This window comes from Biomphalaria glabrata, chromosome 15 (assembly GCF_947242115.1).
Source record: "Biomphalaria glabrata chromosome 15, xgBioGlab47.1, whole genome shotgun sequence".
Lineage (NCBI taxonomy): Eukaryota > Metazoa > Mollusca > Gastropoda > Planorbidae > Biomphalaria > Biomphalaria glabrata.
This window is the reverse complement of record NC_074725.1, coordinates 9,620,005-9,645,735: the sequence shown is the minus strand read 5'-3', so window position 1 is coordinate 9,645,735 and position 25,731 is coordinate 9,620,005. Positions and strand designations below refer to the sequence as shown.

At 38.0% G+C, this 25,731-nt stretch overlaps 3 protein-coding genes across 3 annotated transcripts; all 3 read right to left on the bottom strand.

The window, feature by feature from the left end:
* Positions 1 to 374: 374 nt before the first annotated feature.
* LOC106051387 (neuromedin-U receptor 2-like) lies at positions 375 to 2,159 on the bottom strand. The gene is made up of 2 exons (XM_056013057.1): positions 1,925 to 2,159; positions 375 to 1,270 (listed from the first exon to the last, which is right to left on the bottom strand). Exons 1-2 carry the CDS (start codon positions 2,157 to 2,159, stop codon positions 375 to 377), a joined length of 1,131 nt encoding a protein of 376 aa, XP_055869032.1.
* A 6,899-nt stretch (positions 2,160 to 9,058) lies between these two features.
* On the bottom strand, positions 9,059 to 13,320 carry LOC106051392 (FMRFamide receptor-like). The gene is made up of 3 exons (XM_013206569.2): positions 13,145 to 13,320; positions 11,989 to 12,260; positions 9,059 to 11,291 (listed from the first exon to the last, which is right to left on the bottom strand). The coding sequence occupies exons 2-3, from the start codon at positions 12,221 to 12,223 to the stop codon at positions 10,417 to 10,419; spliced, it is 1,110 nt and encodes a 369-aa protein (XP_013062023.2). The 5' UTR covers positions 12,224 to 12,260; positions 13,145 to 13,320; the 3' UTR covers positions 9,059 to 10,416.
* Positions 13,321 to 23,762: 10,442 nt separating this feature from the next.
* On the bottom strand, positions 23,763 to 25,525 carry LOC129923171 (uncharacterized). Its single transcript, XM_056013055.1, has 3 exons — positions 25,303 to 25,525; positions 24,263 to 24,948; positions 23,763 to 23,780 (listed from the first exon to the last, which is right to left on the bottom strand). Exons 1-3 carry the CDS (start codon positions 25,523 to 25,525, stop codon positions 23,763 to 23,765), a joined length of 927 nt encoding a protein of 308 aa, XP_055869030.1.
* Positions 25,526 to 25,731: the final 206 nt, after the last annotated feature.

Here is a 25,731-nt window from a genome sequence, read left to right as displayed (position 1 = left end):
AGTGGTGATAATGTTTAGCGCCCCTCGTCACAGGACAGGTGACCGCAGAAGTAAAGTCATTGAAATAAATAAGAAGAAAATTTAAACAACAATACATTAAAAAATCAACAACAAAGCTTATATTAAGTGTACTTGTATCAATTAGTTTTGACCAGTCATGCAATTAGGAATGCTACTGACCTAGACATAATAAATGTCTAAGATTTGAAATATTTTTACCAATTGTATTTTGTTTAGATTATAGCTTTCTTAATGCAAATAAAAAAGGAATCCACAGACATGGGTACAGGGCCAGACATAGGTGGTCTTAGTTAGCCTATGCCTAAGGGCGGCCCTGACGTGGACGTAAAATTTAGAGACCCAAACTCCCCATTTTACTTTCCTGGTCGACATGTCTCAACCTTGAATGGAGAATGAAAGATTTTATTAAATTCTGACTTAAATTTGGAACTCATTTTGTAGAAGATTAATACGTTGAGGCTAGAGTTGAATGTTTCTAAGATGTACATCATGCCGTGAATCAGGGTGAAGACAAACTGATATTTGCCTCGTTCTGAGAACTCCGGTTTAAACATGCGCGCCATTATAATTATGTTGTTCGGCATGTTGCAGACGATGAAGACTGTGGTGATAGCGATGATCATTTTAGTTAGCCTCCCTTCTTTTGTGCTAGAGTCAATTCTGCTGGCAGATCGGTTTGCCTTTGAAAACGACTTGCCAGATTGTGCGTTATTTCGCCAGTTCACGGAGGCCTTGACCTTGATGACAAGAATGAGAGTGCAGCAGATGACAATGACCATGTTGGCCATTGGCATTGCAACAAAACCTAAATAGTACATCATGTCGTCGATGATCGCCCCTTTGGAAAGTTCCACCATAATGTACAATGAAGTGTTGACTTCGGGAAAGAAAACCATAACGAACTCATACCGGAAGAAGGCCGCGGAGTAGCAGAAGACAAAGAAGATAAATAGGCCAAAGGTCAGAATGGCCGTTCTTCTAGGAGTAAAAAGGATGCCGACCTTAAAGGGCAGCACAACACAGAGACATTGGATGATTGCCACTAGAGCTGTCAGCCAGCAGGTGGAGTAGACGAAGAACATTTTGGGGATGATTGCAGTCATACCAATGAAACTCAGAGGTTCGAATGGGAAGTTTGGTGGATTGGCCTCGTAGATGCTGTAGGTCACGGTGTACCATACAGAGAGTAAGTCCACACACAGGCCAGAAATGACCATGCCGAGGAATACGATATTAATGCTTTTATTTACTGAAAGAGAAATACATAAGTATTGTTATCAATGTGTACTATTTTAAAATCCATTCATATTTTTAAATTGATGCAACTTTCACCTTTGACCTTGACCTACATCTTTTATTTTAAATGCTAGAGTTCAGCTTTAACCTACAAACGAATTTTATAGAAGTCACGAATACTAACCTACAAAGTCACAACCCGTGGTAGCTATTGGTCTAAACTGCACACAGGTTGTGACGTTGCAGGTCAGTGTTGAAGTCTTCTATAAGAATGGTCTCGCTTCAAATTGTACGAAATTGTGAAACCGGAAATTTCAAAGTTTTAAAATTTTGCCTAGATTAATTGTACCTTTTAATATGATGTAAAAAAAAATAATTATTAACTTGATCATATGAAAAGAATATATTCAGATATTAGTTGTTCTTTTTTTGGGGTCACGTTTTTTAAAAACAAAATAGAATAGAAATAATCGAATGACCAAGACACTTTCAACAATAAAAAAAAAAGATTGAAAAAGGTCTAATTAAGCTAAATTTGTTATCATAAGACTTTTTCATTATCTTTATTTCTAGTCTTTTCGAGCCCTCTGCACAAGTGAGCACTCTAATAAGATCATTATTTTATAGAAGATTTTAAGATAAGTTTTAAAATTTTTATTGGCACTACCTTGACGAGACAGCACTACAATTGTAGCTATGTTAAACATTAGACCCAACAGACTAATCACACCAATGACAAATGTGCTGAACAAAATGTTGAAAACTTGGAAAGCTACAGCTGTGCCCAGATCCACAACGATGAGATGCAAGGAGACGCCTTCTCTCATGGGAGATAGCTTGAGATCCTGCATTGGCTTACCGGTAAGCACACGGCTCGTTTCTGTAATCATTCCAACATTCATTTTACCAGACACCAAATTTAGGGGACATTAGTTTTCTGAAAACATTGAATATACATATTTAAATTTATAGTTATATGCTTGTTCTATTGGTTTAAAAAAAATCAAGACATGCAGAAATGCCGAAAAAAATGGAGAGAGATGGTCAACAGATCATGTGTGATGCCCCAGTGGTCCAAAAGTCAAAGAGACAGTTGAAAGTGAAGGTGAACGCTACACTCAAAATACATCTTCTTAACCCTTTAGACGCGTGTGGTAGTTTAGCCTCTAAACACTAGCATTGTAAATCCATGTTTTTATAGACTCATTGTAAAAAAAGCTCAGCACATTAAGGGTTAAGAGGTAAAATACAGGTAAACAGAAAGGAAGAGAAAGGGAATGTAGAGACTTTGGAAGACGATAGAGCGTTACAGTTAGAAACACGTAAGAAGATACAAAAACAAAAACAAAACAAGAGTACAATATCCAAAACAACAACAACAACAATGCTTATATATAGTGAATAGATTCACATTTGCAGCCATATTTCTCAATACTGTAAGGTTTATCTCATTGTTTGATATAAAACAAAATTATTTTAATCTTTTGTTTTCCATTCGTGACAGTTCGCGTAACCAAATCCTTCCAGCAGCTGTTCTTAGCAGGATATCAAGGGAGAGGCTGGCACATTCTTTGTTACCCTTTCTTCGTGCTCCCGCCACTGTACCTTGAAGAATAACTTTTGACAGTCATGTCTTACAATAGGACCAAACCAGCTCAGCTTTCGACTCTTTACAATATTGTGGAGTTTTTTTCCCTTTTTGACCGCCATAGTGTTAACTTATGAAAGTATACATTCATCTTTCTTCTTTTCCTGGTATCTGGTACCCAGCATTTGTTTCTGTAGCATTTCCTCTCCAAGGCTTGAATTCTTCGTTCAGACTCAGCTTTTAGTGTCCAACTTTCACAGCCAAATAGGAGAGTACAGAGACCACTAGTGAAGAATACAGTTTTAATTTCATAGGGAACCTGATTTTACTCTTCCAGATTTAATTAACTAAATGTTTTTTTTTTTTTCATTGATTTATGTTTTGTTTCAATAAATGAATAATTGTGCAGAGTTTCAACTTATGGGATATCACGGGTTCAAAATGTTACCAGACAGATAAACAGAATGAGTTGATGTAAGCTTTGTTAGATTATGAAACACCAAAAGGCTCCTAATTATAAATTTGCTTTTATGACAAGGAAATAGGCGCAATCGGGATGTCAGTTCCTAATGAGACCATAAAAATGGAGGAAGCTGGTTGGCGGCCTAGGCCCGAGACTGGACCACAAGCAGAGATGAGATGATAAGGCTTCGAAAAAGAAAGTAATCTTAAAGGAACTCTGAAACAAGGAACATAAAAAAAAAAGGTAAAAGAAATATTCAGTTTGATGTTCTCACTGCCCGACTGGTAGATCTATGTAGAAAGGCATGAACGCGCTTCCAACAAGTCTTACAAGTACAATGCAATGCTGAGAAATCAACCATGGTACATCAGACCTAGACAATAACAGCAATTTTAATGAATAGATTGTTTTAGAAAGAGAGAGAGAGAGAGAGATTAGAAGAGAGATACACACAAACAGAGATTCAACCACAGAAAAGAGAAAAAAGAGATAGAGAAAATGAACAGCAGTCATGAAAGGACAGAGAGGGAGAGAATGACATAGAGAGATAAATAGACAGAGAGAGAGAGAGAGAATGACATAGAGAGATAAATAGACACAGAGAGAGAATGACATAGAGAGATAAATAGACAGAGAGAGAGAATGACATAGAGAGATAAATAGACAGAGAGAGAGAGAATGACATAGAGAGATAAATAGACAGACAGAGAGAGAGAGAGAGAATGACATAGAGAGATAAATAGACAGAGAGAGAGAGAATGACATAGAGAGATAAATAGACAGAGAGAGAGAGAGAGAGAGAATGACATAGAGAGATAAATAGACAGAGAGAGAGAGAGAGAGAGAGAATGACATAGAGAGATAAATAGACAGAGAGAGAGAGAATGACATAGAGAGATAAATAGACACAGAGAGAGAATGACATAGAGAGATAAATAGACACAGAGAGAGAGAATGACATAGAGAGATAAATAGACAGAGAGAGAGATAAATAGAGAGAGAGAGAGAGAGAATGACATAGAGAGATAAATAGACAGAGAGAGAGAGAATGACATAGAGAGATAAATAGACACAGAGAGAGAGAATGACATAGAGAGATAAATAGACAGAGACAGAGAGAGAATGACATAGAGAGATAAATAGACAGAGAGAGAGAGAGAGAGAATGACATAGAGAGATAAATAGACAGAGAGAGAGAGAGAGAATGACATAGAGAGATAAATAGACAGAGAGAGAGAGAGAGAATGACATAGAGAGATAAATAGACAGAGAGAGAGAATGACATAGAGAGATAATTAGACACAGAGAGAGAGAGAGAGAGAGAGAGAGAGAGAGAGAGAATGACATAGAGAGATAAATAGACAGAGAGAGAGAGAGAGAATGACATAGAGAGATAAATAGACAGACAGAGAGAGAGAGAGAGAGAGAATGACATAGAGAGATAAATAGACAGAGAGAGAGAGAATGACATAGAGAGATAAATAGACACAGAGAGAGAGAATGACATAGAGAGATAAATAGACAGAGAGAGAGAGAGAATGTCATAGAGAGATAAATAGACAGAGAAAGAGAATGGCATAGAGAGAGAGAGAGAGAGAGAGAGAAAGACAGATAGAGAGAGAAAGAGAGACAGACAGACAGAAAGAAAGAAAGAAAGAGTACACTGGTGTCTTGAAAGAAATCAATCGCTTATTAGACTCAATAACTATCTCTAATTTCTCGGTCTACTGGTGATCACATGCATGCACCATTATTTGAAGAATTACTCTCTTTGCTCGACCGAAAAAAAATCTATTTATCTATCTATCTATCTATCTATCTATCTATCTATCTATCAATCTATCTATCTATCCTCTCAAATAAATGTTTATAAGTTACACTCTTTAATTATTACAGACAGCTATTGGCCATACACCCAGTTTCTCTGATGACTCATCGGAGCATTTTACTTTGCACTATGATGAAACAGAAATAAAAAAAGTTTTTACATTTTTTTTTGACATATTCATTTTAGAATTTGCTAACTGTAAATTGCCAGCTATTTGAACGCTAATTTTGTAATGAGTGATTTGTTGTCATTTCTACTCTGATTATTTCCACATGTTATGTTTCTCTTAATAAGTCTAATCAATGAATAGAGATGGTATTTCAATTTTAACTATTCACCTACTAATTCGCTTCTCAACATAAAGATGAAAGAACTAGTTACAGCTTGTGCGCTCTGACGTTTTATTTGAAGAGGAATCAAGGCGAGTTCATTAAATATAGTTTTTTTCACTAACATGTTCCTTAAGTTATTGAGAACTTTTTTTACTTCGGTGAAAATTGCAAGCATGTGTGATATAATTAAAACATCCAATAATTGGTTTCATGTCTCCAGAGTCTATAGACATTTCTATCGTTCTACGTTGATTATTTCATAACCATGAGGCATACATATCTCGAGAGTAGTTCCACAATCCCCTTGAGAATCTGGACTTATGAAGGATTTCTTTCAGACACCAGCCAAGAGAAATAAGCAATAGGCAAAAACCACTGCCCGAAATGCCCCATCATCTTAATGAATTTTAATTCTCTTCTGTTGTACACACATACCAGGACACCACTGTTGCTACACACATACCGGGACACCACTGTTGTACACACATACCAGGACACCACTGTTGCTACTCACATACCGGGACACCACTGTTGTACACACATACCAGGACACCACTGTTGCTAATCACAAACCGGGACACCACTGTTGCTACACACATACCGGGACACCACTGTTGAACACACATACCGGGACACCACTGTTGCTACACACATACCGGGACACCACTGTTGCTACACACATACCAGGACACCACTGTTGCTACACACATACCGGGACACCACTGTTGCTACACACATACCGGGACACCACTGTTGTACACACATACCAGGTCACTACTGTTGTACACACATACCAGGACACCACTGTTGTACACACATACCAGGACAACACTGTTGCTACACATCTATTTGTCTACACTTCACGTAGGGACACGACAGGTGACAAACAGAAACTCGAGCATTTGTTCTGAGTTCATTCGTAGGCAAATATTAACTCTTTCTCTCTGTAATTATTTTCCACTTTCCAATGGAACTATTCATTTTGCTCATTTGTGTTTCACTATCCTGTTATGATTAAACTTCCATAATTTTTTTGTTTGTTATCAGAAAATGTCCCCGGGCATGCAACCCTGCCTCATAGTGGCGCCCGGGTGGAAACGATCTTAAGAGGAAACGATTAGGCTAAAGGGTAGCAAAACAAGACTCCCGTGTGGGGGTTACTGCAGCGATTGGACCCCATTATGACCTGCTAACTATCGTAAAAACGCAAGGTAAAAATCTATGGCCATATTACAAGATCTTCGGGGCTCGCAAAGACCTTCCTTAAGAGAACAGTACCAGGAAAAAGAAGAAGAGGCAGAAAGCGATGGGTGGACAACATAAAAGAATGGACGGGCCTGACATTGAAAGAGGTTCTAAGTAAGGCAAAAGACAGAAATGAATAGAGAAAGAAGGTCGACGAATCTTGTATGGTTCCCCAACGGTCAAACAGACTAAGGGATAGGTACAGGTAAAAAATAGAGGGACGAAGGATAGTGTTCATTGATTGCCTTTATTACCGTCTGTCTACGTGCATTTCGAATCCATCTGGGTTGCCTGAGTTTGATTGATAGCTTGAATGTAGCTTTGAAGGACATGGTCGGCATTCTCAACATTCTATGATGACAATCCACAAGGAAAATGACACGAATCATTTTCAATCGATAAAAATCGAATAAATAAAAAAAAAAATTGTAAAATGTTTTACATGTTTCAGATGTTCCTTCAGAGCTGAAGATAATGTACTTCCTAGTCCAAACCCCGCGCAGGACTACGAGGGTTGGCAGCGGGCAGGGTATGAACCCGGGATCATTGGGACGACCGAATGACTGCATACTGCACGACCAGGCAGCCTATTGGCTATACCAGTTCTTACATTACAGCTTGACCACTTTCTCGTTTCTCGGAGAATTGTTCTGTGAGTTTCAAGTTTGCAATCTTGTTTTTTTTAAATCCACATTGTTGTTGTACGCAAACGTTAGTCCCGCAATGGTGTGTTGTTTTTTTGCCTGGGGTGTACAGGCCCAGATTCAATCATATTTTACGACGGACTAACCACCGCTTCAGCCAAGAATCCTGTCTACTGGAACGCTGTGCTACCTGGCACATAAGGATTTTGTTTGACTACAGGTTTTATTTCTATTATATTTGTCTCTACACTTCTTCATAACTCATTGTCTTCTATTTCTATGTTGATGTATTTTAAGAATTTAAACAGGATCTTTACATGTGTAAATTAATAAATAAGAAATAAATAATACAAAGCTTAGATTAATTATTGCATTTATTATTTTGAATCAGTCATGTACATAATTTTAAATACATCCAGACCAGTAGATCTCAAGCTGTGTTCCGCGGAATTGAGGCCTGAGTTCCACGAACTACTGGAATGATTAACTAGTAGGCCATCACCTGAATTAATCTCTCTAAAAATAAGCGTTCCAGTAAATACTCATAATGTGCGAGGTGTTCGGTTAGTGAAAAAGTTTTTGAAACATTGATCTAGACATCCATCCATCCATCCCAGAGGAGCTACAGCCCATGGAGGGCTTTGGCTTCCTTCAACACATCCTTCCATTCAGATCTCTCCTGGGACTTTCGTCTCCACGCCCTAACTCCAAGCTGTTGAAGATCTGCCTTCACATTATCGGTCTATCGCATTTGGGGTTTGCCTTTGGGTCGCATGCCTTTTCGTTTTTTGTCTGTATACAATTTTCGCTCCTCTGTTGTCTGACATTCTTTCAAAGTGTCCTGCCCAGCGTAGTCTGTTCTTTTTTAATTTCAGTCACTGTTGGTGTCCTCCAGCCTGTTTCATCTTTTAAAGCACCATAGATTTTCCTAAGAATTTTTCGTTCCCAAGTATTAAGTATATTGTCGGTTGTCTTCATTGGTGTGTAAGTCTCACTTGCATACATTGCTGCTGGTCTTATTATGGTTTTGTGTATTATTTTCTTGGTTTTCCATGATATTTTTTACTCTTTAGTAAATGGTGGTTGCTATGAAATGCTCTGTTGCCTCCTGCTATTCTTTCCTTTACTTCTGTTAGTAGGTCTTTTTTAAAATTTATTTTTTTAAATCAATTGTACTTCCTAGATATTTGAAAGTTTGGACATTTTCAAATTTGTGGCCTTTGATTTTAACATATTTGTTTAACATGTTTGTTTGTATCTTGAAATTATGATGTACTTAGTTTTACTGTCATTGACCTCAAGTCCAGCTGGTCGTGTTGCTTCTTCTAGTTTTGTGGAAGCTCTAGCAATGTCAGTTTTTTTTTTTTACCCAATAAGGCAATGTCATCGGGCTAAGCAAGGTATTGTAGAGGTTGACTGTATATCATCCATGTTGGTTGTGGACCCATATTTTCTCTCCTGAAGTAGTAAGTAATAGATCCCCTTGTGTTTTGTGTCTGGAATAACAATAATAAATTTGTGTTATTAAAAATATGTTTCATTGTTTTTGTTTATAGAAATGTTCATACGTGTAGCATGCTTAGTTCGCTAAGGTCCAATCACTTTTGTAGACCAGTACCCTGTGCACTTTCCACGGGCGAAGAACAACAACAATAACAACTTTAACAACAACAAAAAGAAACAACATATTTATTTGTCCAACAAATATTTATTTAATACAAAGCTTTTATAATATAATATAAAAAAAAATATTCTGTACATTAAAACGCTTAGAAACGTTTCTGTATGTGTAAAGGGTACTGTCATGTATGTATGTGTGTGTGTGTGTGTGTATAAAGACAGGCACTAGTTTTATTAATTCCCTGTAATTTGGTTCCTGCAAATTTTAAAATGTAACAACCCTACTTTCTTGATGGCCTTGTTTCGGGTCCATGGTCTCTTACTAAATATCTTGATGACCTTGTCTCGGGTCCATGATATCTTCTTTGTAGAATATTCTTGCTTACAATTCTTCATGGGTGAATCAATCTCTTTGATTTTAAGCGTCGCCAGACTTTTAAGTTTTGCAACTATGTTGGTCGGAGCTTGATTTAATATTCGAAGGGCTGCCTATCAAGGGGGCTCGAGTACGTATCGTGACTTGAGATGAGTTGCGTTTGCTCAGCGCCTTAAGGCAGCATGGAAATCTTCTAACTGATACCCCCTGCCCACAATGGTCCAAAAAAAGTGACTTGCTCAAAAGAGATTGGACCAAGGCGGTCTGAGCTTGCTATAACAATGAAAGGTAAACTTAAAGCAATTTTAAAAAATATGAACGGAAGAAAAATATATCTTATCTTATATATCTTATATAATACAGACGTTACTTCAAAAAAGAAGATGATTACGTCCTACGCGTCATGCATTTAGTCATGCGTATTAACCAATAACTTAAATTCTGCCAAGTCACTGGAATAAGGTCTGGGACTTATCTATGGAAAGATAACTCAAAGAGAGCAGATGTTTATTTAAAGGACATCACAAACACATAACAAGGTCTGTCTTAAGCGCAGCTTCCTCACAAGCCTCTTGACTTGGACTGATCTCCGTTGTCTCTCTAGGTCAACATAGCTTCTAAGTCTAGTCTCCAACAGTGCACGAGCCAAAGTGCACCTTCTGCACTTACTTATGTCGGTGTGCAATGAACTTCTAGCAGTTATAATGTGAACTGAACCTAACCAGTTGAAGTGGACTGCGAGACAGTAACAACGCTGTCTGCCAAGTTTGTTCCCAGAAAGCAAAGGCTCATCGTATTCACCATTAGCGAATGAAGCTAATCCCTTGCAAATAGAGCGCATGGACTCAAGACAAGGTCATCGAAGTGTCTAAAGTTATTTAAAAAAAAAAGGGGGGAACAGTTTCATGGATGTTAGTATGAGGTACTCAAAGAAAAATGAAATTAAAGATAAATCTTTTCTGACTAGGAAAAGTGACATCTAAAAACACACAAGATGGGGAAATGGGAACTAAAACTCGAGCCCTAACCCGCATTTTACTTTCCTGATGGACATACCGATATCTTAAGTTAAAAAATGAAAGATTCTATTAAACTCAGACTTAAATTTTGAACTCATGTTGTAAAAAATTAGCACGCTAACACTAGAGTTCACTGTTTCTAAGATGTACATCACATCGTGAATCATGATGAAAATAAACTGATATTTGCCTCGCTCTGAGAATTCCGGTTCAAACGAACGCGCCATTATAACCAAGTTGTTTGGCATGTTGCAGGCGATGAAGACTGACGTGATAGTGACGACCATTTTGGTTAGCTTCCCTTCTTTTGTGACCGACTCTCTTCCGGTGACTGGGACAGATTTTTTCTCTATCGAAAACGACTTGCCAGATTGTGCTATGTTTCGCCAGTTGACCGAGGCCTTGACCTTGATGACTAGTATGAGCGTGCAGCAGATGACAATAAACATGTTGACCATCGGCATAGCAACAAACCCTAAATAGTACACCGTGTCGTCGATAACAGCCCCTTTGGAATACTCCACCATGATGTACAAAGAGGCGTTGATTTCCGGGAAGAAAACCAGAACAAACTCGTTCCGGAAGTAGGCCGTGGAGTATAAAAAGACGAAGAAGGCAAAGACGACAATAGTTAGAACGGCAGTTCTTCTAGGGGTGAAAAGGACGCCGACCTTAAAGGGCAGCACAACACAGAGACATCGCATGATTGCCACAAGAGCTGTCAGCCAGCAGGTGGAGTTGATGAAGAAAAATTTGGGGATCACTGCCGTCATGACAAGGAAGCTGAGAGGCTCGAATGGAAAGTTTGGCGGATTGGACTCGTTGATGCTGCAGGTCACGGTGAACCATACTGAGAGTATGTTGACACAAAAGTCAGAGATGGCCATGCCGAGGAAAACGATGTTAATGCTTTCATTCACTGTGGGGGATACGAAAAAGGTTTAATAGTGATTACCAGAGTTTAAAGATGACTTGAAAATAAAAACTGTCTAAACTGAACTTAGAATACCCTTTAAACTACATACAAACTACATTTAAAACATTAAAAAAACAAACTATTTTAATCTTACTAGCCAGTATAAATATTTTAAGAAAGCTACCGCCTATCCTGTTCATGATATAGATTAACATTTAACTTTAGAAAAAAAAACAAGGTTACAAAGAGAGTTTGTGTGGAAACAGAAATTGAAAATCGGCCCCCGAAGTGGTCCACCCAGGCAGGTAAAAAGGCAGGTTTCAATATTATCAGAATGAGATTCTTTCAAAATACAAATGACAGAAAATAATGGAAAAAAGGTTAACATATCTTGTGTGGTGCCCCAGCGGTCCAGCAGACCAAAGGATAGGAGAAAGTGAAAGTGTAATTGAATGCGAACCTGGCCTGTCTGATGTCTTATAATGAATATATAATTGTTTTTTAAAGGGTCAATCTCTTATTCAAATCCTCAAAAAAAAAGTGACTACTCAAATTATTAGATCTATTTTTATAAATGCTAAGCATTCTCTACTATAGTCGTTGTAAACGTAAACTTTAATAGTTATAAGTTTAATAGTTAAATATGTTTTTAAAAAGGTAAACAGCAAAATGAATATAATCTTTGTATTAAAACACTTACCTTGACGAGATAGAACCACGATGGTAACAACGTTAGACATGAGCCCCAACAGACCAATCACACCGATGACTAATGTGGTGAGCAGGATGTTGAACACTCTAAAAACTACAGCTGTGCCCAGGTCCACAATGATCAGCTGGAAGGAGTGGTCTTCGTTTGAGCTAGATTGGTTGAGGCTCAACACTGTCGTGCTGGCTAGCACAAGACTCACATTAGTGGTCATGCCGACATTCATTTCACCAGAGACCTATTGATCTAGTTGTCATCGTTATCTGAATAAACATTAAATAGAAGAGAGAAGATAATGATAACATCTTTTTTTTTACAAAGCTTATATCAACTTACTCTGTCTGTTTGTCTGGTAAAAGGTTTGTACGCGTTATTTCTCCCACACCCAATCTCGGATCAAGCTGAAATTTTGCACAATTATTTCTTTTACCTGACAACACAAGAATCAATAAAAAAAATAACCAATTACTTAATTAACTATTGGTAATTAATTATTTTCTTTGGTATCTCAAACAAGGGAAAGGCTGCCTTCTCAGGCTTACTGGGCACAAACATGAAATAGAAACAAGAGAGATAACTCAACATATTCAGTGTTCACAGACTCTTCGCTAGCAGGGTGGATAACCCCGTTGGCTTTAGAAGCTTGAGAAGGATTTACCCCACAAGTTCGAATTCAGGTCGTTTCTTTTTTTACATTTATTTTTATAAATGCTTTTCTATTGTTAGTCTAAATCTATTACAAATTTAATTGCATGACTGATCCGAACTAATTGATACAAGTATGCTTAATATATGCTTTTTTCAAATAGTATTTTTTTTAGATGACAGTTTATTGACTATAGAGACATTGTTGTCAGGTATCACGAAGGGAACATGAAATGCACCAAGATACCTGTGTGTAGTCGCTGAATGAACTCTTTATGTTGTCTGTTGTATTTATGTGTATTTTTCTGTTGTGTTGTCTTTATATGAGAAACGAGTCCTTGTAATCACAACAAATTTCCGTAAGGATCAATAAAGCAGTCTTAGTCTTAGTCTTAGTCTTACATGTTTTCACTCATTCTGCCATAAAATAGTAATCGTGTATCTAGAATAGGCAGAACGTGTGAAATATGAGACAACTGTGATATACCTCCTGCATACATACTTTTACCAGTTCTAAATGTATCAAAGTCATTGGCGCTGGTTTGTCATTTTGAAATTTCATTTTTACAGTATCTTTCCGCTCCCATCCAGTTGGAGCGAGATCATATTGAGTTGAGTTATGACGTCAGTGCTTGGGGGCAATCCAAGTCGTAAACAGAAACAAACCTGGCAATCAATTTGAGCCGTACGTAAATTACGTTACACTCTTACGTCCCGATGGTTGTATTGCCATAAGGGTCATGATCAAGAACTATTTTTTTTAGCGCAATGAAAGAAGCCAGTACAGTTTTAGCTCGCCGGCGTAAGATTACATTTAAGTGCTGATGATTGACTGAGACTGCGCTGCTGACTCAATGCTTCTAATTAACTTTCGATTGAAAAAAAAACAACAACACAGCAACAACATTTCGCTCTACAAAAAAAAAGTGTATATTTACTTCTGACATGATTGATAAATAATAGCAAATGATTGTTGGTGTTTTTTTCCCTTTGGCGATGTTCATCCCATGTCTTTCTCTTCATTCTTCACGCAGACTTCGGAACACAGTTTCACCAGTTGTCTCAGTGATTACAAATATTTAGAAGATAAACTCGAAGAGAGGTCACGGAAATTGAGGGAAGGGGCACAGCACCATTAGCAAAAATTGATTATTGGGGGGGGGGGAGCATAATAAAGATTGAAAGTATAGAATTGTTTGGAAAATATTTTAGAATTTTGATGCTCCGAGAAATTGTCATCATCAGTAACTCATTTACTGTGAGGAATCAAACTACTTTGTTTCGAGAATTAAAAAAAAAAAGTTTTTTTGGTTCCTACAGATTAAATCCGGTTTAGCCCCCTCCTCCTCCTCCTCCATTTGTGTTCACCTCCTCCCCCTTTAAAGCACCTCTCATTCACCATACAGACGTAATCACCTTAACTTATTAACATGATGTTACGAACGATCCAGATCTAACCGGAACACTCTCGAGGTCTATATGAGTTTGAGTCTTGCAACTGTGTTAAGCATAACTGGTAGTTCCTGGGGGGTTACTGGTTGTGGGGTTTGCGCTTCGGACCAACACGATGGTCGGGGGTTCGAATCTCGCCACTGTTATCCTCTATAGCCCAGCAAAGAGATGACTTTCGTGCGTCTACCGAGTTAATAGCAAGTAGACATGGTTGGACATGTTAGACTAGATACTGTTTTACATTGTAACACATTGAAACAAAGAAACAAGGAGCTGTTGATGGGGTGGCCTGTGAAGTAGTGATCTCAGGGTTCCAATCTTAGTAACATCCGCATGTTTTCAACTCAGAATGCCAAAAAAGTATCAACGATTCATATCCTTTAAAGTATCAACGGTTCATATCCTTTAAAAGTATCAACGACCCACATCCTTTAAAAGTATCAACGGTTCACATTCTTTAAAAGTATCAACGGTTCACATTCTTTAAAAGTATCAACGATTCACATCCTTTAAAAGTATCAACGGCTCACATCCTTTAAAAGTATCAACGGTTCACATTCTTTAAAAGTATAAACGGTTCACATCCTTTAAAAGTATCAACGATTCACATCCTTTAAAAGTATCAACGGTTCACATCCTTTAAAAGTATAAACGGCTCATAGCCTTTAAAAGTATAAACGGCTCATATCCTTTAAAAGTATAAACGGTTCATATCCTTTAAAAGTATAAACGGTTAGTTGAACCGAACTTTCTAATTTTAAATACATTTGTTTCAGTACCCGGTGTTAGCTTTAGATCAGGGATGCCCCAAATACTGCCAGCGGCCATATCCGGCCCGCGACGTGGTTCAATCCGACCCGCCGAAAAGTCAGCACAAAACGAAGAAAATCCCCCCTCAAAAAAAAAAAAAAGATTGAAAAATGTATCTTAACCTACGTTAGGGCTCTCACATTTTCTCTGATGGATTGGTCCATGACCTTTAACAATCGTGCGTTGAAGCGTAATATTACACTTAATTAAGAACACTAGCTCAATAAGCGAGAGCAACACTAGACGCTGGATACTTCAGACTCTTTAATCACGCACTCTCTCGCATCACACAGGTTTCTCACAGTAATACAATAAGACCAAGGGGAATGACTCTATATGCTAACAACAAACATATACACATAAACACAATGCCAACACCAGGCTTGACAAATAACGCAAGTAACATGGGACTGAAAAATACGACAGTTGTAAAGTAATGATTCTTAGATCGAAGTGAACAGCTCTTCTGACACGCTTACACAACAGGACTATCATCTTATCTTATCTTATATAAAAAAGAGGTTACTTCAAAAAAGAAGACGATTACGTCCTACGCGTCATGCATCTAGTCATGCATGCGCTCGCTTATTGAGTAAGCGTTCTTTAGTGTAGTATTACGATGTTTTGAAAAACTACTTCATAGAAGAGCTACTCCCTATATAAAATATAATCTCCGTAGTTTGAACTTTCAAACTTTTAAACGAAAACATTTCCAGTGGGTTTGATGACCGATATTATGACCAATGTTAATTTTAATTGGTTTAAAAATGATTTGCATTAATAAATTTACTAATAGTTAGATACAACTTAGAATGTAGCTTAAAATCACTTTACACTCTTCGACTCACTATGTACAAATAAGTTCGTCAAAAAGGGAAATTTGAAGTTAATGTATTAACAAAAATGCAATATAACTTTAGCAGGGGGTCTACCGAAATTCGGAAAACATGGCAAAGGGTCTATGGCAGGGGTTCTCAACCTATGGGTCGCGACCCCCTTGGGGGTCGATTGACGATTTGCCAGGTGTCGCCTAAGACCATCAAAAATATGGATTGTTATTGTCTACTCTTCTATTGCTGTATGTGTGTGTGGGGGAGGGGTCGCGTCAGAGTGGGGGATTGTAAAAAAGGGGTCGCCGAGCTTAAAAGTTTGAGAACCGCTGGTCTATGGGATAAAAAAAAAGTCTTGGAACCACTGTTATATAGGCTAGGTTTGAGGGGAAAAAAACTGTACTTCGTATAATTACTTTACTAACCAACACTTTATTTCAGGATATTTTGAGTAGTGTTAGGAGATCGGTTTGTCAAGCTGGAAGTAACTAGCAGATAGTCATGTAAAGCAATGTTTTCAGCACGTAAGTGTAAATGATTGCCCTTTAAACTCTCTTAGAGTTTGTAATTTTACAAGTCAACACTCTGGGTGAAAAAAAAGGGAACTTCTATATTCTGTGAAGAGATGAATGTATAACTGGTTCGATCATAGTGCAAGACATGAATCACTGTGAAAGATTATCCTTTCAAGTAGGCCTACAATGCAGGGAGCACGCAGAGAAAGGTGTCGGTGCAATAGTTGACGGGTGGTTTATTTTAAAGATGATCATAGGTGTAGCTTTAGTGGAGCTTTAGTGGAGCTTTAGTGGAGCTTTAGTGGAGCTTTAGTGGAGTTTTTGTACATCATTATGGTCAGGAGAGTTAGTAACTACAGTTCCAGGAACTACTTTATAAACTGTGAGTGCAGCATAGGCCGAACACTTCATTACGTGAACAAGATGTTGATTTACATTCATTTACAACGTACCGATGGTCCAAGAGAGATCCAAACATTAGGAACAGAATCCATGGATGAGATCCAGTAATACTCCATACTCCATACCTTGAGATATACAACATTACTACAGCAGCATACAGCTACATCGTTGTTCTCTTATAATTTCATACTCTTGACTGGCTCAAAGGTTGACTTGCTAAAATATGAGCTGAGCCTCTCTACATGGCTTTCAAGTGTATTGACTACAATCCCATTTGGTCGACTACTAGGTAGTGACTTCTCAAATCTCCGACCAATTCTCAGGTCTAGTAACTTTTCAAATCTAAGACCAACTCTCAGGTCTAGTAACTTTTTAAATCTCCGACCAACTCTCAGGTCTAGTAACTTTTCAAATCTAAGACCAACTCTCAGGTCTAGTAACTTTTTAAATCTCCGACCAACTCTCAGGTTTATTAACTTTTCAAATCTAAGACCAACTCTCAGGTTTAGTAACTTTTTAAATCTAAGACCAACTCTCAGGTCTAGTAACTTTTTAAATCTAAGACAAACTCTCAGGTCTAGTAACTTTTTAAATCTAAGACCAACTCTCAGGTCTAGTAACTTTTCAAATCTCCGACCAACTCTCAGGTCTAGTAACTTTTCAAATCTCCGACCAACTCTCAGGTCTAGTAACTTTTTAAATCTCCGACCAACTCTCAGGTCTAGTAACTTTTTAAATCTCCGACCAACTCTCAGGTCTAGTAACTTTTCAAATCTCCGACCAACTCTCAGGTCTAGTAACTTTTTAAATCTCCGACCAACTCTCAGGTTTATTAACTTTTCAAATCTAAGACCAACTCTCAGGTTTAGTAACTTTTTAAATCTAAGACCAACTCTCAGGTCTAGTAACTTTTTAAATCTAAGACAAACTCTCAGGTCTAGTAACTTTTTAAATCTAAGACCAACTCTCAGGTCTAGTAACTTTTCAAATCTCCGACCAACTCTCAGGTCTAGTAACTTTTCAAATCTCCGACCAACTCTCAGGTCTAGTAACTTTTTAAATCTCCGACCAACTCTCAGGTCTAGTAACTTTTTAAATCTCCGACCAACTCTCAGGTCTAGTAACTTTTCAAATCTCCGACCAACTCTCAGGTCTAGTAACTTTTTAAATCTCCGACCAACTCTCAGGTCTAGTAACTTTTCAAATCTCCGACCAACTCTCAGGTCTAGTAACTTTTTAAATCTCCGACAAACTCTCAGGTCTAGTAACTTTTAAAATCTCCGACCAACTCTCAGGTCTAGTAACTTTTTAAATCTCCGACCAACTCTCAGGTCTAGTAACTTTTTAAATCTCCGACAAACTCTCAGGTCTAGTAACTTTTTAAATCTCCGACCAACTTTTAGGTCTAGTAACTTTTTAAATCTCCGACCAACTCTCAGGTCTAGTAACTTTTTAAATCTCCGACCAACTCTCAGGTCTAGTAACTTTTTAAATCTCCGACAAACTCTCAGGTCTAGTAACTTTTTAAATCTCCGACCAACTCTCAGGTCTAGTAACTTTTTAAATCTCCGACCAACTCTCAGGTCTAGTAACTTTTTAAATCTCCGACCAACTCTCAGGTCTAGTAACTTTTTAAATCTCCGACAAACTCTCAGGTCTAGTAACTTTTTAAATCTCCGACAAACTCTCAGGTCTAGTAACTTTTTAAATCTCCGACCAACTCTCAGGTCTAGTAACTTTTTAAATCTCCGACCAACTCTCAGGTCTAGTAACTTTTTAAATCTCCGACCAACTCTCAGGTCTAGTAACCTTGAAAAAATAAATATTTTTTTTATGAATAAATGTGTTAGTTTTTTAAATAATTTTTTTTATTTATGCGAGTTCTTTCTATTGTAGGTGGTAAAAAATGTTATGGCTCTTTAAAAACTTTGAAATTGTGTAAATTGTAATTTTTGGCTCTTCCGACTGAAAAGGTTGCCGAGCCCTGTCCTAGGAGACAGTCCGCGTTCAATGCTATCAGTGACATGTTGAGACTACCTTCAAACTATTCTTTTTGTTGTTGTTGTCAACACTGCTCATTTCTTTCATTCACTTAGCTGGCCAAATAGTAGCCTCTGAGGATGTGTACGTCTTGTAACTGCACTTATCGCCTGTGAAGATATGGTTCCGGACCAGCACGGTATGCACACTTAACAGAACAGCACTATGTCTTGCTACACAATAGTCTGCACCAGCATGGCATGCACACTTAACAGAACAGCTATGTCTTGCTACACAATTGTCTGCACCAGCATGGTATGCACACTTAACAGAACAGCTATGTCTTGCTACACAATTGTCTGCACCAGCATGGTATGCACACTTAACAGAACAGCTATGTCTTGCTACACAATAGTCTGCACCAGCATGGTATGCACACTTAACAGAACAGCTACTATGTCTTGCTACAAAATAGTCTGCACCATCATGGTATGCAAACTCAACAGAACAGCTACAGCACCGACGTCTGTAATGGACGTGATCGTTTTTGAGATCGTCTCCGTGTTAAGTAAGACGTCTCTGTTGAGGACTTTTTGTCCACATAAAAGTCGTTATTATACTGAGTTGAAATAGTCGGAAGAAATTCGACCATTCTGCGACCAGGAAGTCAAGAAGAATCAAATTAGTGAATTCGTTTTGACATGTCTTCCTCAAAAAGTTTTGAGCCAATATTGTAGCAGACGCCTCTAGCAAAATTTGTATATATTTAAAAGGTCTTATTAGAAGATGAAACGACGTCTAATGTTGTTAGAACATTGTTAATCATGTAATTTTGACTAAATATTCAGACATGGACTAGTATATGCGAAAAAAAAATCATCATCTCCTCATTTTTGAGAGGACCACTTGCCTCCTTAAGGAGGTGAGCCCCAAAGTTTGAATAAGAAAACGCTTGGTAAAGCGTTTAGCTTCCTGTGTGGTCTCGAGTTCAAATCCTGATGATGAGAAGGCTTTTTAATGTCGGGGATCTTTTGGACGCCCACACCAAACTCTAATGGTCATCTGACAGTTTGGGAAGTAAAGGCCGTTGGTTGGTCGTTGTAACATCCACATGTCACCCTCGTTAACCGACGGCCATACAATCAGACTAGCTCTTATAGAACGCAATTTCGAAAAGGTACCTTATTACTCATATCAACTTTTAAATGTGTTTAACTAACAACATTTCATATATTCTTCTAGTTTAATAAAAGTAACTCCATCTCCAATTTAATGAATTACATCGCTCTCAGCATCCAGCATTCGATAATATTTTGTGGCTCAGCATTATCAGTATTAGCCCTACCAATGTCTTTCTTCGAATTTCTTTCGGTCCCTGTGTCATCCAGGACATCCAAGTATGTAACACTATATGCTTTTATTATCAACAAATATGTGACGCAAAATGAAAATAGTATCCTTAAAATATGCAACGAAATTTGTGTGTATTAAGAATGTATTGTCATATGCAAGTATTATCAACGACGTATGTGATTTAATATGTATGCATCATCAATAAAATATTGACAAAATATGCATGTGTCATCAACTTTGTTGTGTGATGTTGTATGCTTGTATTATCAACAGCTGACACTGACCACCTACTGGTTGATACAATATGATTTCCATCTCTCAGCCTGTGGGATACAACCATCCGGAAATCTACCCACAGCCAATGTGTTATCAACAACTTCCGGCGTATCAGCTTCAGGTAACTGGAACGACACAAACTAAATGCATGGCAGCAGACCAAACTCATCTCTGTGTTGTGGGCTTAGGACCAAATTTGTCATTTTCGAGAGAATTGGGGCCGAGGCTCTTGTAACTCTAGGAAAACGAAAGCTTTCTTCCCCTGTTTGAACATTTGTTTGAGAGAAGTCCAAATAGATGTGTATATATCAAGGTTCCACGACAAATTGTTCACTCGACAAATCGTTCACTCGACAAATCGTTCACTGAAAACTGGTTCATAGACAACTGGTTCACCGACAATGGGTTCTGGACTAATGGGTTCACGACAAATGGCTCACATGAGAAAATGGCTCAGTGGTAATTGGTTCACAGACAGTTGGTTCACAGACAATTGGTTCACAGTCAATTGGTTCACCGATAAATCGTTTACTAAATAGTAACATAATTAATATTCTCGTTGATTGGTCGAGTTCTATTGTAACACACCCCTTTTACAAGTGCCTCGAAACTGAAGACGATCGGGACTAGAGACGAGGCCAAATGCCGAGCACACCTGGGACCTTCACCATTTCCCTTTAATGCACCACCACGTCATTTATGAAACGGCCACCATGAAGAACGTCGTATGGATCGTGAGCTGGGGCGCAATTTTAATCCCCTTCCTGCGCAATAAAACAATGATGTAAAGCACCTTAGAAAGATTTTTTTTTATCTACTCAATAAGTGGCCAACTTGAACCACTGTTTCCACCCGGGCGCCGCTTTGCGGTTGGTTAGCGAACTCACGGGTGCATTGGAGCTAATATTTATCTAGTATAATATTTCATTTCATAGTTAACAGTAGCGTATCATGATAATTGTGAGACTGGATAAATAGAATGGTGACCCCCCTGCCAACCACATCAATAAACAATACTGAGTGTAAGGAAAAATAATATCTTGACCTTTAAGTGGACTAGTTAACTATGTCACGCTGACCAGGCGTTTGTCTAGCTGTGCGGGTATATCTCCTAAGGTAGAGATGAGCAACTCCCACCCCCTTTTATTTGTCTAGTCCATAACATTGAGTTCATAGATTGACAGGTGACCACGTTTAGTCAGGACGAACGTAATGTCTACAAGTACTATAAGAGAAGACAAACGTAGCTATCAATAACAACTAGCCTTGCATACAGGCCTCGGTTTTGCGGAACACATTTGGGGGAAAATGCTTAACATAATAAGACATATAAAACGTGGGAACAAATAAACGGGCGTAGCCGGTATATGTAAGGCTAGTTGTTATTCATAGTTACATATTTCTCTTCTTCTGATATTTTTAGACACACTAATACAATCATGCGAAGATCTTGACAATTCAACTTGTAGACTCCGATAGCTATAGTAAATAGTTAAAATCTATGTCTTGTAAATCTAGTAAACTCACTTGTTGTAGGGCACCTTTACATATACTAAAATCACCGCTGTTATCTAAGGAATTGTTCTGAGGTATACATTGTTAATTTGTAGCTAGGTGAAGTTGTCTACTAGTCCTCTACATTTAACTCTATTCAACTTGCATCACGTGGTACACATATCTCTACGACGACACACGCAGATTCTAGAAATAGGCGGACCCCTTAGTCACTTGACCCGTAGGGATAAGGCACGGTTACCTCTACCTTTGTAGCTAGTTCATTCAAAGCTACAATATTAAACGTAATTGCATCAATTAGTTTGGATCAGTCATGTCATTAAATTTGAAATAGGTCAAGACTAACAAGAATAAATGTGTTCGATTAGAAATATTTTTACCAATTGTTTTTCGTTAGCGCAATCTCATGCTTTTAGCTTTCTCAATGAGCTATGATCACATATCTGGACCACTTCGGAAAAGGAGGCGAAGGAGGAAGAAGGGGGGTATCTAGAATACTGTAATCTGTAATACTGCTGCCGTGATCGCTTTTTAAACGCATAAAAAATAACTAGTTCACTCATGGCTCAAGCTTCGTCAATGAGACTAATTCAACTTATACAACCACATTTGTCAAGCACAATTTCTTTTCCTTGTTCGATACCAAACAAAATAATTAATTAGCAATAGTTTATTAATAAAATGGTTATTTTTTAATATTGATTTTTTTCCCGGATACAAGAAATAATTGTTCAAAATTTCAACTTGATCTGAAATAAGGTGTGCGAGAAATAAGGTGTTACCAGACAGGCAGAATGAGTTGATAAAAGCCTTGTAAAAAAGAAAGTGAACCTATGAATACACTTTTGCTTTAATCATGTTCTCTGAGGCACTGTACGGGAGACCTCAACAGTAAACTATGATATGACAGACAACATGCAACACCACTTTATAAGAAGAACATTAAGACCTATCTGTTTTTAATTTTTGTATATTAATTGTCATTTCAACTGTCGTGTTTGTCTTTGTAATGTCTACAGCCTACATTTTGTTTGTAAACAGCGCTTTATAAATACAATTATTATTATTATTAAAAGCAACCACATTTTGGGTGCAAGGGAACTTGGAAGGATTACACCTCCACCTATTTACTTTCCAGGTGGCATGCACATATCTTAAATGAAAACTGAAATATTTTATGAAATTCTGATTTAAATTTTGAACTCATTTTATAAAACGTGACTACGTGGACACTGGAGTTTAAGGATTCTAACATATAGAGCAAGCCGTATATCATGGTGTAGATCAGTGATGCCCAAACTACGGCCCGCGGGCCAGATCCGGCCCGCGACGTGGTTCCGACCGGCCCGCCTAAACATCGGCACAAAATGTAGAAATAAAAAAGAAAAGGTTGAAAAATGTATTTTCTCAATGTTAAGAATTTTTCTTTGATGGATTCATTCTAATCTATAGTCTTTCTAAAACAAACCAATACAAAAATATGGTGGCATTGTTGGTTTTAGCCGCTAAGAAAAGTTTGCTAAGTTACGCCTAGAAGCAAGCGATTGACTAAAATATTTACCAAGAAGTCAAGAAAGTGAGTCGGCTGTCATGGAGGCTACAGAGTTGCTCAAATTTAAAGAAGAGAAATGAAGCATACAAAATTCTTGCTACCAGTGATAGAATAAAATCGACCTGAAAAAAAAAGTTGAAGCTGTCAGCCCTTGTGGCATGACAATCGCAAAATGAGTGGAATGAACAGCAGATTTTGAAATTATTACTATTGCCGCTGAAGAGTGACACCAACTGTAACTTACTAAGCTGGACTTCCCTGCTTGAGAAATTTCGAGCAATACAGACAATAAATTTCTACGCCGTGATGTCTACAGAAACTTTGCACATTTTCGAAAACAATTGCTGTGTAGGATCACAATGTTTACAAGCATTTAATTTAGTAGAAAATCTTTTTTAGTTATAAGACACCTGAAATCCTTGTTACGTAATTAGCTTATGGGTGTACGTAAGCCTAATGGAGCCACAGGAATTGTAATAAAACAATTTAAAATGGTTTATTCTTTATTTCGATGCGCGGTGGCTGAGCGGTAAGGCGCTTGGCTTCCGAACCGAGTTCCCAGTAAGAATCCTGGCGAAGAATTTGATTTTAATTTAGGGATCTTTTGGTGCCTCTGATTCCACCCTATTCTAATGGGTGCCGTACATTAGTTAGGGAAAGTAAAGGCAGTTGGTCGTGTGCTGGCTACATGAAACCCTGGTTAACCATGGGTCAAAGAAACAAATAGATGACCTTAACATCATTTGCCCTATAGACTGCAAGGTCTATCGCAACTATTCTCTATTTCATATTTGTGTATCTTTTGTTAATGTGGCCCGCGACACGAGTGTCGGAAATTAAAATGGCCCGCAGGCCGTATAACGTTGGGCATCACTGGTGTAGATAAACTTATAGTTGCCTCGTTCTGAGAACTCAAACATGCGCGCAATAATTACCAAGTTGTTTGGCATGTTGCAGACGATGAAGACAGTGGTGAGAGTGACGACCATTTTGGTGAGCCTCCGTTCTTTTGTGCTGGACTCTCTTCCGCTAACGAAGACCAATTGTTTCTCCTTTGAAAACGACTTGCCATGTTGGGCGTTGTTTCGCCAGTTTACTGACGCCCTGACCCTGATGACCATTACAAGCGTGCAGAAGATGATAATAAGCATGTTGATCAAAGGCACAGCTACGAATCCTAAGTAGTAGACTGTATTGTCAATGACCTCCCCTTTGGACAGCTCTACCGCAATGTACAATGAGGCGTTGACTTCCGGAAATGAAACCAGAACAAACTCGTTCCGGAAGTAGGCCGTGGAGTAGCAGAAGATAACGAAAAAAAATAGGCCAAAGGTCAGGAAGGCCGTTCTTCTAGGGGTGAAAAGGACGCCGACCTTAAAGGGCAGCACCACACATAGACATCGGATGATGGCCATAAGAGCTGTTAGCCAGCAGCTGGAGTTGACGAAGAACGTCTTGGGTATAATTGCAGTCATAACAATGAAACTCAGAGGCTCGAAAGGAAAGTTTGGCGGAGTGGTCTCTTTGATGCCGCAAGTGACGCTGTACCATACAGAGAGTATATTAACGCACAAACCAGATATTGCTAAGCCCAGAAAAACGATATTAATACTTTTGTTGACTGCAAAATACACAAAAAGTATTAACTTCATTTTGCAATATTTCAGGAGCAATGCATTTTTAAAAAATCAACCTAAAGATCATAAATTTATATATATATTAAACCCTGAAAAATGATTTCTAGCATAATCCGTAGTACCAGGCAGAGAAAACAACATATTTTGTCTAGTTTAGAGAGATTTTATTAAATTTCAGATGCGGTTATCCAAAACTTTAAAATGACGGTGTTTCCTAGTTAAGATTTACAATGTAAATACTTCTATTTTAGCTGAACTTGTTTTTATGTAAATGGATGCGCCGTAAATAAATACAAAGTAACCTACAAATGAATACTATTGATGTATGTAAACATTACCTTGATGAGACAGCACCACAATTGTAGCAATGTTAGACATTAGCCCCATTAGACTAATCACACCAATGACAAAAGTGCTGAGCAATATGTTGAAAACTCTGAAAACTACAACTGCACCCACATCCAATATGATCAGCAGCATGGTAACACCTTTGCTTGTGTTGTAAGTGTAGAGATTCAACACTGTCGTGTTAGATAGCTCCAAACTTCCTTCCGTAGCCATGCCAACAATTTTTTTGTTCTACAATTCCAAGACACAATGTTTCAAATAACATCGAATAGCAGCTACACAAAAAAATGATGTTATTATTTTGGTATTTTTGTGTGTAATTGGCCTAGGTATCTTAAAGGTTTGAGTTCGAAACCCGACTGGAGCTGAATTGTGTTCGCTGAGCACCTAAAGGGAACACGGAAAACGTCTACCAGAAG

What these genes read in the sequence shown, in the direction of transcription:
- LOC106051387 (XM_056013057.1), bottom strand. Translation starts at nt 2,159, where the DNA reads ATGAATGTTGGAATGATTACAGAAACGAGCCGTGTGCTTACCGGTAAG. An exon ending in TGTAGTGCTGTCTCGTCAAG is followed by an intron (nt 1,271 to 1,924) that starts GTAGTGCCAATA and finishes TTTCTCTTTCAG; the next exon opens with TAAATAAAAGCATTAATATC.
- LOC106051392 (XM_013206569.2), bottom strand. Translation starts at nt 12,223, where the DNA reads ATGAATGTCGGCATGACCACTAATGTGAGTCTTGTGCTAGCCAGCACG. An exon ending in CGTGGTTCTATCTCGTCAAG is followed by an intron (nt 11,292 to 11,988) that starts GTAAGTGTTTTA and finishes TATCCCCCACAG; the next exon opens with TGAATGAAAGCATTAACATC.
- LOC129923171 (XM_056013055.1), bottom strand. Translation starts at nt 25,525, where the DNA reads ATGGCTACGGAAGGAAGTTTGGAGCTATCTAACACGACAGTGTTGAAT. An exon ending in TGTGGTGCTGTCTCATCAAG is followed by an intron (nt 24,949 to 25,302) that starts GTAATGTTTACA and finishes TGTATTTTGCAG; the next exon opens with TCAACAAAAGTATTAATATC.